The sequence below is a fragment of the Sceloporus occidentalis genome, unplaced genomic scaffold (assembly GCF_023333645.1).
Source record: "Sceloporus occidentalis isolate IW3139 unplaced genomic scaffold, rSceOcc1.0.p SCAF_1, whole genome shotgun sequence".
In the NCBI taxonomy this organism is placed as follows: domain Eukaryota; kingdom Metazoa; phylum Chordata; class Lepidosauria; order Squamata; family Phrynosomatidae; genus Sceloporus; species Sceloporus occidentalis.
This window is the reverse complement of record NW_028316981.1, coordinates 8923353-8935923: the sequence shown is the minus strand read 5'-3', so window position 1 is coordinate 8935923 and position 12571 is coordinate 8923353. Positions and strand designations below refer to the sequence as shown.

At 42.9% G+C, this 12571-nt stretch overlaps 1 protein-coding gene across 3 annotated transcripts; it reads left to right on the top strand.

Moving 5' to 3' along the window:
• Positions 1 to 184: 184 nt before the first annotated feature.
• LOC149320629 (uncharacterized) lies at positions 185 to 10541 on the top strand. Of its 3 annotated transcripts, XM_089503096.1 has the most exons (6): positions 185 to 259; positions 2071 to 2521; positions 2818 to 2911; positions 3998 to 4083; positions 4291 to 4411; positions 7989 to 10541. In XM_089503096.1, exons 2-6 carry the CDS (start codon positions 2222 to 2224, stop codon positions 10454 to 10456), a joined length of 3069 nt encoding a protein of 1022 aa, XP_089359222.1. In that variant the 5' UTR covers positions 185 to 259; positions 2071 to 2221; the 3' UTR covers positions 10457 to 10541. The 3 variants fall into 3 exon arrangements, with proteins under 3 accessions (XP_089359222.1, XP_089359228.1, XP_089359227.1); XM_089503102.1 differs by lacking the exon at positions 2071 to 2521; XM_089503101.1 differs by lacking the exon at positions 2071 to 2521 and having other exon boundaries at positions 188 to 287.
• Positions 10542 to 12571: the final 2030 nt, after the last annotated feature.

Sequence of the window (12571 nt, the reverse complement as noted above, 5' to 3'; positions counted from 1 at the left end):
GACTTCTTATTCTTCCCCCCAGTAAATGGCGGCGGTGAAAGGGAGGGTTCTCTCCTGGCTGTCACTCTTTGGCTTCGGCCCCGCCTCTTCCGGCCATGTGAGACCATGGTCCTAGAGAGGCGCTGCAAGGAACCCGGAAGTAAGGAAGGACTGTCTATCCAGAACTCGGTTCCCTCCTGGAAGACTTCTAAGGGAGAGAGGACTCGAGGAGCCTGGAGGAGGATCCAGTCATTCGCCTTCGTTGGAGTCTGAGGGGAAGGTCAGCTGGGGAAGAGGAGCTCCTGATGGTGATGAATAGTGATTCAGGGTGATTAATAGGAACTAATAGGCAGTGGGAGGGCCAGCATTGAGTCGTGGTTTGAGTCTTGGACTATGACTCTGGAGACCAGGGTTCAGTTCCCCCCTTGGCCATGACACCCACCTTGGGCGAGTCACACTCTCTCAGCCTCAGCGCCAGGAGGCCATGGCAAACCCCTTCCCAAGGAAGGTTCATCAGAGGGTTTGGGTTTGTTTGTTGTTGTTTTTTTTGCTATGGCCGTCCTCAGATGCTGAGAAAGTGCGACTCGCCCAAAGTCACCCAGTGGGTTTCCATTAGGGTCTCCATACGCGATAGGATGGGAGCACCTGGCTTAAGGAGACTATGTGAAAGGGATTGAGGAGTCCTAACAGACCACAAGTTGAACATGAGTCAGCAGTGTGATGCTGCAGCTAAAAAGGCCAATGTGATTCTAGGCTTCATCAATAGAAGTATGCTGTCTAGATCAAGGGAACTACTAGTGCCACCCTCTTCTACTTTGGTCAGGCCTCACCTGGAATATTGTGTCCAGTTCTGGGCACCACAATTCAAAAAGGATGCTGAGAAGCTGGAGCATGTCCAGAGGAGAATAACCACAATGGTAGCCTGGAGAAGAGAAGGTAAAGTCACACACACACACAAAACAGGGAGAAAACCGTAAGGTACTACACTTAGGGAGAAAAAAAAGGGAATGCACAGATATAGGATGGGGGACACCTGGCTTAACTACATGGGAAAGGAATCCAGGAGTCCAAGTAGACCACAAATTGGACATGTCAACAGTGTGATGTGGCAGCTAAAAAGGCCAATGCGATTTTAGGCAGCATCAATAGGAATATAGTGTCTAGATCAAGGGAAGTAATAAGGCCACTCTATTCTGCCTTGGTCAGGAATACTGTGTCCAGTTCTGGGCCTACAATTCAAAAAGGATGTTGAGAAGCTGGAGCATGTCCAAAGGAGGGCCACCAAAAAGGTAAAGGGTCTGGAAACCATAAAGCCCTATGAGGAGAAACTCATTATGTTAAGCCTGGAGAAGAGACGGTTAAGAAGTGATATGATAGCCATGTTTTAAAACTTATGGCGACCCTAAGGGAAACCTATCACGGGTTATTCTTGGTAGGTTTCATCAGAGGGGGGTTGTTATTGCTTTCCCTGGAGGCGGAGAGATTGTGACTTGCCTAAAGTAACTTGGTGGATTTCCATTGTTGAGCAAGGATTAAGACCCTGGTCTGCAGAAATAATCCAGTTTGAGACTGCTTTAGCCACCCTGTCTCAATACTAGGGGATTCTGGGAACTGTAGTTTTTGGGACATTTAGACTTCTCTGTCAGAGAGCTCTGGTGCCACAATAAACTACAATTCACAGGATTCGCTGGCACTGAGCCAGGCCAGTTAAAGCTGTTTGAAACTGGATTATTTCTGCAGTGTGTTTTGGACCATAGTCTAATGCTGAAACCACTACACCACACTGACTCTATTTAGGAAATACAGGCCCAGGGACAGGGCCACCATCAGGCAAAGGAAAGTGATTGCCTCAAGCTGGAAACCAAAGCCTCTATCAGGACAGAGAAGCACAGAGCTTGTACTGGTTTGAGGAATACCATCTTCTCAAGCAGCAAAATGCTTAACATTGGTCCTGTAGGCACTTTTAAAATAGGAAAGGAACCATTTCCATCTTGAATGTGATTGTAAACATTTCCCTACCACAGGAGAATGTAAACAATACCTCCCTGAAGTCTCTCTCCCCAGTAATATTTCCAGACTTTTGTCTTGCAGGACAGTCTGGCAAAAAGAGAAGTATCTCTCATTGGAAAATTGACCAGTTATAGATGGAGAATCAGACTTAGGAAGACACCTTCTTGTTGTTCAGGCTGAGAGCAGTGGAGCGTTCTGGGAAACAACCGCACAGCAGAGCCTGAGGAAAGATATGCTCAGTTCAGATCTACAGCACCAGTTCTTCAGGCAGTTCTGCTATGAGGAAGCAGAAGGGCCCAGAAAAGTTTACAGCCAACTCCACTGTCTGTGCTGCCAATGGCTGAAGCCAGAAAGGCACACAAAGACTCAGATGTTGGACCTGGTGGTCCTGGAGCAATTCTTGGCTGTCCTTCCCCCAGAGATGAAGAACTGGATCAGAGAGTGTGGAGCGGAAACGAGTTCCCAGGCAGTGGCCCTAGCGGAGGGTTTCCTTCTGAGCCAGGCAGAGGAAAAGAAGCAGCAAGAGCAGAAGGTGAGAGATACTCATTTTAACAACCTCGGAAGAATGCAAGGCTGGGTTGATCATGAGCCTTGGTTGGTATTGAACTCACCCCCTTATGATTTGTGAGTGAGTGGCTGCAGTACAGACATTTAAGCACTGCACCACCAGGGCCCTTGGGTGGTATGAGGCGGTATATGAATGAATCATATTTTCATAACCACTTTTTGTAGAAATCATCCAAAGTGTGCATGGTTCTCTTGGTCCTCATCCTCTTCCATTCTTTTTCTGATCTTCATTTATTGGTCTTCCTGTTTTTTCTCCTGCAGGACTTGATTATGAAAGGAACAGCTGAGGCAGAGAAGTGTCCTTCTGAAACCAAGTGGATCATGGCAGACCAGGACGGAGTCTCCAGCTCAGTGGGTAAGAAAGATGGGGGCTTTTTTCTTCCTGGCCCCTTCATTTCGAGTATGGTGATGACATCTGGGTTGTTTGAGTTGCTGCACTTGAACAGTTGAATGTATTCAGCACTTTGACTATAAAGCAATTTGTCTGTAAGGGAGGGGAAAAAGTTAAATAGAAGTGTGGTTCCTGTGGGTGGTTCTTCTGGCCACCAGACACTCCCAGAGTCCTTTTTGCAGCTCCTGGCTACTTTCTATGTATGAAAGAGCTTGGAACTTGGACTATTTCACCAATCGTCATAGACAGAAAAAACTTCTTTAGTCACATTGAAGTGTGAATTATATTAAGGAGTGTATAATGGCATTATTCCCTTGCATTAGTTTGAATTTAAAGCTGCTTTGCTAACTGATCTTGGTTTTGAGTTTTGGGTGTTTATGAGATAAGAGCATCAAAATGTGGCTTTTAAAGCTCATAGTTCCAACAACTCAGTTGTGTTCCTCTTTCTCTCCTTCAGCCCAGTTTCTCCTAAGAGAAAATACTTTGTTCGCTAAACATTGCCATCCTTTTGTTTTATTTTCTATGCATGGGTTGGGCAGAGAACACACAGAGTAGTTCATTCTCTCCCACCTTCCCTGGTGAGAATAGAGTCTCATTTTGAAACTGCAATGACATCCTAACATCCACACATGTTCTCTGCAGTATTTTATTTCAGAAAGACTTTCCTTGCTCTTCTTTCTACACCAGCTTCATTCTTCTCATCCAGATTTTATTCTTCTTGAATCAGATTCTATATTTCTAAACATTTAACCTATTTTAAAAGGGGCCTTTTGTTTGGTTATTAAGTATTTTTATTTATTTATTTAACATTTTAATAATCCATTGTATATCACCTCAGAGACGCTAGTAACCTATCTTTATTTTGCATACATCTACAAGATTCAATAGCCCTTCCAATCTTGTAGCTACTCTGAGTTTCCTGCCACCACCAACTTGTGTGTGTTTGATATATAGTAATGTTGTCTGTTTTGGTGAACAGGGGAAAGACTTCAGCCAGAAATAGAAGGACTGGAATTTGACTCAGCCTTTCTCCTTTTGTGTCCTTCACAGGAGATGAAACAGGGGCATTGACAATGCAGACTAGTTCATCTCATAGTAATGATACTCTTCATGCAGCTCCAGTGAGATTGGATCAGGTAGGGGGCAGGATCCCTGGAGGGCTGAGTGTCCCCAACCCCTGAACATCTCCCTGGGCCTGACTAATATTTTCCCTTCATTAGGCTTGCCTACAACAGTTGCCCTATTTGAACATTTAAATCTAGTTAGGCAACTCCAGTCTACCTAGTCTTCTTTTTCAGTTAGTGTTGGCTTTCTCTGCTCATGAGAGGTGTTTCTTTCTTCAGGTGACTTTTGAAGAGGTGGGTGTGTTTTTCAGTGAGGAGGAGTGGACCTTGCTGGACCCAGGACAATGGGCTCTGCACAGGGAAGTGATGGAGGAGAATTTGGGGCTTGTGTCCTCTCTGGGTAAGTCAACTTCTTTGTTGTCATCATACATAAGCACCAAAAAAACCATTACTGCTTTTTAATTCTTACTGTATTTAATACATCTAAGTCATCCTTTTCCAATATGTCTCATTTCTGGGATGTGGTTACTGTAAATCTTAGGGTGACAGTCCTTTTTCTAGAGATGTAATAGTATCATGCTATTCAGCTTTGGTCAGACCTCACCTGGAGTACTCTGCCCTGTTCTAGGCACCACAGATAAAAAATGATGTTGACAAGCTAGTGTGTGTCCAGAGGAGGGTGATCAAGATACTAAGCAGTCTGGAAACAAAGTCCTATTAGGAACAGCTTAGGCAACAGAGAAGAGAAGACTGAGATGTGATATGACTTCCATTTTTTAAAATGTGAAGGAATGCTATGTTGAAGATGGCACAAATTTATTTTCAGCAGTTCCAGGAACTAGAACAAAAACCAGTGGCTTCAAATTGCAAGAAAGGAGAAGCTTCCTAAACATTAGGAAGAACTTCCTGACAGTAAGAGCTGTTCCTCATTGGAATAGGGCCTGAACAGACAGACCAAAATAAAGCTGCTTAAAGTCACTTTGGAAGTGTGCTGTTTAAATGATGCATGCATCCTAAGAGGCTGGAAGCTGTGCCAAAGCCATGCTCCAGTCCTAAAGACTGGAGCACAGCTTTGGCGCATAATAATAATAACAACAACAATAATAATAATAATCATCTGGACTCTTAAGATATGTGTGTCATTTAAACAGCATACCTCCAAAATGACCTGAAGCAGCTTTATTTTGGCCTGGCTGTTTGGGCCCATAGACTACAACAGAGGTAGGCAACCTTTTTGAGCCAGGGGCTGGGTTGCTGTCCCTCAGACAACTGGGGGGCCGAAGCCAAAAAATAAATAATTAAATAATTTAAAAACAACAACAACAACAACAACAACAATTAATTAAATAAATAAACCAGGACAAATGTAGGACAAACTTTTCAAATGGAGGACACTTTTTTAAAATGGAGGACACGTAAAAAAATTTGCTGATTTTTAAAAAATGTTAATATAAAGGCATGATTCGGAGGCTTCTATAGACAACTGCCCCCCTTGCACGCCGCTTGTTCCCCTTGCCTGCCACTTGCCCCCCTTGCCCGCCTCCTCCTGATAGGCCAAAGGCTCCGGCGGCAGGACCGGGCGGGGGCCGGTCCCAAGGCCTTGCCGGGCCGCATCCGGCCCGTGGGCCGCAGGTTGCCTACCCCTGGACTACAACGTAGTGTGGTGGATTCTTCTTTGGAGGTCTGAAAACAGAGATTAGGTGACTGTCTCTCTGGAATACATTGGCAGTGTGTCCTTCATGGCAAAGGTTAATTAGATGGCACTTGTGGTCCCTTCCAACCCTGTAATTCCATGTGAAGGCTCATGGAAAAAAGGGGAAAATTATGGGGGGAAACACTTTTATCCAAAGCCTTGCTTTCTCTGACCAAAAAAAAAAAAAAAAAAATCAAAAAGAGTAGGTCATAGAATGCATTCTTTTAGAATGATGACCAGAATGTTTAAGACAAGATTTCAATTTTTTATTCCTTCACACTGCAGTAAGACCTCATATAACACAAGGGAAACTGTTGTGTCCAATGAAAGTCGTGTATAACCTGATACTTTTCTAAGCAAAGTCAAAGGCTTTCATGGCTGGCATCCATAGTTTTTTGTGGGTTTTCCGGGCTGTGTGGCCATATTCTAGAAGAGTTTATTCCTGATGTTTCACCAGCATCTTGGCTGGCATCTTCAGAGAATGCTGGCATGGAAGTGAGTGGCATTTCTAGGTCCTCAAGCTTAAGTCTGTGTTCAACTTTCAGTGGAAACATACCATAAACATGCTGAAGGACTTTATGCTTAGAGATAACATATTTTTTTCAGTTGTGTATAACTGAAACTGCATTATATGAACTAGGCTATTTAAGGTGCTAGAAGAGGTTGTCCGGAGCATTGGGGTAAGGTGTCACGAATATGCTTTTGACACTCTATTTGCCCTTTTCACCCCAGTCGAAACCATTCCAGTTCTCAGCCAGTGACTGTTTATATTATTTGAATGGATGTGGGTGAACAAATTGAGATTTAATCCAGACAAAACAGAGATGCTCCTGGTCAGTTGAAAAGCATATCATGGAATAAGGATTCAGCCTGTGCTGGATGGGATTACCAAAGATGTAGGCCCACAGCTTGGGTGTAATCCTGTATTGAGATCTGAAGTTGGATACTCAGGTTCTGAGTTTCTCTTCTGTGGGATTTCTGACTTCGCCATAGTGTCACGTGCCTTAGTTACATCCAAATTGGATTACTGTAACACCTCCTCTGTAGGGCTATTTTATGTTCAGAAACTTCATTTGATCCAGAGAGCTGCAGCCAGATTGCTAACAGGTGCTGCTCCCTTGTTGTAATAGCTCCACTGATTGTTCTTCCCAACCACAACTCAAAATGCTGGTTATGATCAATAAAGCCTTCTAGGGTGGGTCCCCCATATACATAAAAATTTGTTTCCATGACCCCCACTGATACAAAAAAACATGGTTGCTCAAGTCCTTATACATAAAATGGCATTGGGCAGCAGCAGAAGCAGTTGCAAGGCCCAGCCGCCAGGCATATATTTTTTTGGACTTATGAAGTGAGCAGCTGGAAGGCTCTCTGAAGCTGAAGGAGAGAGAGACAAACCAATACAAGGCTGCAGACATGAGATCCTGTTACTGTACTAATATTGTGAAGGGCAATGGTGACAAGGCTGGGGCAAAAAGGATGCATTCCTCGTGCCCCATCTCTGGAGGGGCCTGCCAACCACCATAGTATCATTACTATGAGATTAACTTCTGCTTTTAAAATGAAAGAGCAGAAGTGTCTTACCACTGCTGCTGCCTTATGCCACATTAGTACAGTAATAGGGACTCATGTTTGCAGCCTCATTGGTTCATGTCTCTCTCCTCCAGCTCTGGTGATCCCATCAACTGTCTGGTTCACAAGCCCAAAGGATGTGCACCTGGTAGTCTGGCCTTACTGGCACCTCCACTCCTGCCCTGGGACCTTTTTTTTTGGTAGATCAGGAGCCCACAGACGCCAAGGGCCTGCTGTACAGCTTGGGTCAGGGCCTGTAACTTCCCAAATGAACCTGCTCAAGCTCTTAAGATTTTCAGAGAGGCATATCTGTCTATCCCACTGCTTTCACACAGATGTTTGCTGGGAATGTGGGCGAGGGTCTTCTCTGCAGCTGCTTTGGAACTCCCTTCCTAGGTGAGGGTAGGATGGCTCCTTCTTTGCTGTATTTTGGCAGCAGATAAAAACCCTTCTATTCCAGCAATCCTTTGGAAATGGATTATTAACTAGAGAATGACTTTCTATTGTGCTGTACTATTTTTATTCTTTGTTTTAAAATAGTTTATATAGTTTTAATTCTGTTTTTAATTTTATATTGTTTTTATCTCACCTTCTGTACATTTTTAACTATTTGGGATTTTATTGTAATTTTCTGTCCTTTGTAATCCACTTTGAGTCCCAGTCTCATCCCTCCCTCTCTGGGATTCTGACCAATTCATTCTCTCTTTTCCAGGTAAAGAGGAGCAACTGGTTGAGAATGAAAGGGAACCATGCAGGGTGTTGTCTGAAAGATCCAAATTTCAACAAACAGAAGAGAATGGAAGAAACTTTGACCCTCAAGAGAAGAGGAAGAGCAAAGCATCATCATCTCATGGTGCTGGGGCCTGTGGAATCTCAGCTGGAGAAGTAACACAAAAAGGAAAAGAAAATAATACATATATTTGTCTTCTATGTGGGAGAAGTTTCAGTTTTAAGGCAAGCCTTAACTGTCATATGAGAACACACACAGGGGAAATACCTCTTAGTGGAGGTGAGTTTGGAAAGATCATCAGTGTTAGGAAAGCTCTGATTTCCCATCAAAGAATTTACATGAGAAAGAAACCATTTAAATGCTTGGAGTGTCGAAAGAGCTTCCGTCGGAAAGCACACCTTACTTATCATCAAGCAACTCACACCAGACCGAAATCGTTTAAATGCTTGGAGTGTGGAAAGAGCTTCAATCAGAGATCATTCCTCATTTATCATCAAAGAAATCATACAGGAGAGAAACCGTTCAAATGTTTGGATTGTGGAAAGGGCTTCAGTCGGAAGACACTCCTCAGATGTCATCAAGCAACACACAAATCAGAGAAAGTATATAAATGCTTGGAGTGTGGAAAGGGATTTATCCAGAAGATGCACCTCACTCGTCATCAAGAAACTCACACAGGGGAGAAGCCATTTGAATGCTTGGAATGTGGAAAAAGCTTCAGCCGTAGGCATACCCTCTCAAGTCATCAAGCAGTTCACACGGGGGAGAAACCATTTGAATGCTTGGAGTGTGGAAAGACCTTCAGACGAAAGACAGATCTCACTTGTCATCAAAGAATTCATACAGGGGAGAGACCATTTCAGTGTTTGGAATGTGGAAAGAGCTTCCGTCGGAAGATATACCTCACGTATCATAAAGCAATCCATACTGGACAAAAACCATTTAAATGCTCAGAGTGTGGAAAGGGTTTCATTCAAAAAACACACCTCATTTCTCATCAGGCAATTCACATCAGAGAGAAATCATTTAGATGCTTTGAGTGTGGAGAAAGCTTCAATGAGAAATCACTCCTCATTTATCATCAAAGAAGTCATACAGGGGAGAAACCATTTAAATGTTTAGAGTGTGGAAAGAGCTTCAGTCATAAGGCACTCCTTACTTGTCACCAGATAGTTCATTCAGGGAAGAAACCATTTCAATGCTCGGAGTGTGGAAAGAGCTTCAGTCGGAAGTCAGAACTCACTAGTCATCAAAGGACTCATTCCGAGGAGAAACCATTTCAGTGCTTGGAGTGTGGAAAGAGCTTTGGTAGGAAGACAGAACTTACTTATCATCAAGCAACTCACACAGGGGAGAAACCATTCCAGTGCATGGAATGTGGGAAAAGTTTCATTCGGAAGAGAAGCCTCACTCGTCATGAAGTAACTCACTCAGGAGAAAAACCCTTTAAATGCTTGGAGTGTGGAAAGAGCTTCAGTCGGAAGGCACTCCTCACTTGTCATCAAGCAATTCATACAGGGGAGAAATCATTTAAATGCTCTGAGTGTGAAAAGTGTTTCAGTTGGAAGACAAACCTAATTCGTCATCAAGCAACTCACATGGGAGAGAAACCATTTAAATGTTTCGAATGTGGAAAGAGTTTCAGTCAGAAGACATATCTCACTTGTCACCAAGCAACACATACAGGGCAGAAACCATTTAAGTGTGAACAGTGTGGTTATTGCTTTAATCAGAAGGCACACCTCAATCGTCACCAAGCAACTCATACTGGGGAGAAAATGTTTGAATGCTTGCAGTGCGGAAAGAGATTCAGTCAGAAGACAGATCTCACCTATCATCAAAGAAGTCATACAGGGGACAAACCATTCAAATGCTTAGAGTGTGAAAAGAGTTTCACTCGGAAGACGCACCTCACTTGTCATCAAAGAATTCATACAGGACAGAAACCATTTACATGTTTTGAGTGTGGAAAGAGCTTCAGTCAGAAGGCAAACCTCATTTGTCATCAACGAAGACACACAGGGGAGAAACCGTTTCATTGCTTGGAATGTGGAAAGAGCTTCAATCAGAAGTCACTCCTCATTCGTCATCAGAGAAGTCATACAGGGGAGAAGCCATTTCAGTGTTTGGAGTGTGGAAAGAGCTTTAGTCAGAAGTCACGCCTCACTTGTCATCAAAGAAGTCATACAGGGGAGAAGCCATTTCAGTGCTTTGAGTGTGGAAAGAGCTTCAGTCGGAAGACAGATCTCACTTGCCATCAAAGAAGTCATACTGGAGAAAAACCATTTCAGTGTGTCGAATGTGGAAAAGGTTTTATTCGGAGGACAGAACTCACTTGTCATCAAAGAATTCATACAGGAGAGAAACCATATCAGTGCTTGGAGTGTGGAAGGAATTTCATTCAGAAGACACACCTCACACGTCATCAAACAACTCACACCAGAGAGTAGCAATTTCAGTCACTAGTGAAGTCCAGATGGCTCCACCATAACATTGGCCTGTTACAGACTGCCAAAATAAAGCTGCTTCGGGTCTCTTTGGAGGTATGCTATTTAAATGATGCATGGGTCCTAAGAGTCCGGAGGTCGTGCCAAAGCCACACTCCATTCCTAAGCACTGGAGTGCAGCTTTGGTGCAGCTTCCAGATTCTTAGGATGCATGCATCATTTAAATAGCATACCTCCAAAGAGACCCGAAGCAGCTTTATTTTGGCAGTCTGTAACAGGCCATTATCACCTGTTTTGGAGCTGTGCAGGATTGCTGTCCTCAGTCACAGGTGTCATTTGAGTCAACAAGAAGTGACATTGCATCTCTTCTGCTCACCTTTGGTGCTGATCAGATAGCTCTTGCCATCTAATCCAAGACAGCATTTTTGAGTATTCTGAATCTTTTCTGAGTACTTTTATGACTGTAAAGGTGTACACTTGTGCCATCATTGGATCCCAACAGCTTACCCTGGACTATGGCCTACAGGCCACACAGTGCCCACCTTTTATTTCAAGGCTTGTAGTGTAGGAAATACTTCCACAGCATTTCTATTGCCCTCACATCTCATCAAAGAGCTCACACATGGAGAAAACCATTTATTAATATTTTTATTAATAAAACATTCTCTGAAGATGCCAGCCACAGATGCTGGCAAAACATCAGGAAGAAACTCTTCTAGAACATGGCCACATAGCCCGAAAAACCCACAAAAAACTATTAATATTTTATTTATTTATTTATTTATTTATTTATTTATTTATACTCCACTCTTTATAGAATCATAGAGTTGGAAGAGATGGCCATCCAGCCTCTGTTTAAAGACCTCCAAAGAAGGAGACTCCACTACGCTCCAAGGGAGTGTGTTCCACTGTCGAACAGCCCTTACTGTCAGGAAGTTCCTCCTGATGTTGAGGTGGAATCTCTTTTCCTGTAGCTTACATCCATTGCTCTGGGTCCTAGTCTCTGAAGCAGCAGAAAACAAGCTAGCTTCCTCTTCAATATGACATTCCTTCAAGTATTTAAACAGGTTTATCATATCACCTCTTAACCTTCTCTTCTCCAGGCTAAATATCCCCAGCTCCCTGAGTCGGTCCTCATAGGGCATGGTTCCCAGACCCTTCACCATTTTGGTCGCCCTCCTTTGGACATGCTCCAGTTTCTCAACATCCTTTTTAAATTGTGGTGCAGCTTACAAATTGTTAATTAGACCTTTCCCTGCCTTCAGGCTTACAATCTAAAAAGACAAGATACAAAAGGAGGAGGGAATGGCAGTGGGGAAGGATGAAAGTCCAACAGATCCTCTCTCCCCCAATGTTTATGTTTATGTAGTCAGTGTTTTTAAAGAGCTGTAGTAGGAAAAGCTCCCTTAGTTCACATGAAAAAACTGGCAGAAGGCCTGCATTTTTGTCAGATTTAAAACTAATATATTGAATTTAAAATAATAGGTTATTTTTAGTTATACTGGAATTGTTGTGAAGCATATTTTAGAAAATTAAGGATTATACAAATGAAGATTAGTTGAAAATGGTTACCACTAAGGACACAAAACCACTTCAACTTTTTGCTTATGAGATTATGCACTATTATTATTGGGTGACAAATATTGTCCTATTTATAAGATTTAAATATGCAGTTGGCCCTATATTGCTAACAGTACGTAGCAAAGACATGGGATGTCTACAGGTGGAAGTTAAGGAAGAAAGTACAAAAGCAGGGCATGTTGTTTGCCTTCCAGTTATTTCCAACTTATGGCAACCCTGTCACCGAGTTTTTTTAGCACAATTTGTTCAGAGGTTTGTTTGTTTTTAATCTGAGATTGAGAGTGTGGTTTGTCTAAGGTCACCCAATGAGTTTCCATGGCCAGCCATGGATTTGAACCCTTGTCTCCTAAGTCATAGTCCAACACTCAAACCACTACACCATGCTGGTGCTCAGACCAAAAAAATAGGGTTGCACCTGAATATTAAGAAAACAAACATAACCAAAGAATATTTCCATAAATTGAATGTGGGTGATGGAGACATCATCATTGTTAAAGATTTTTAGACCTACTCTAACTTATCAACAAAATGGAGACT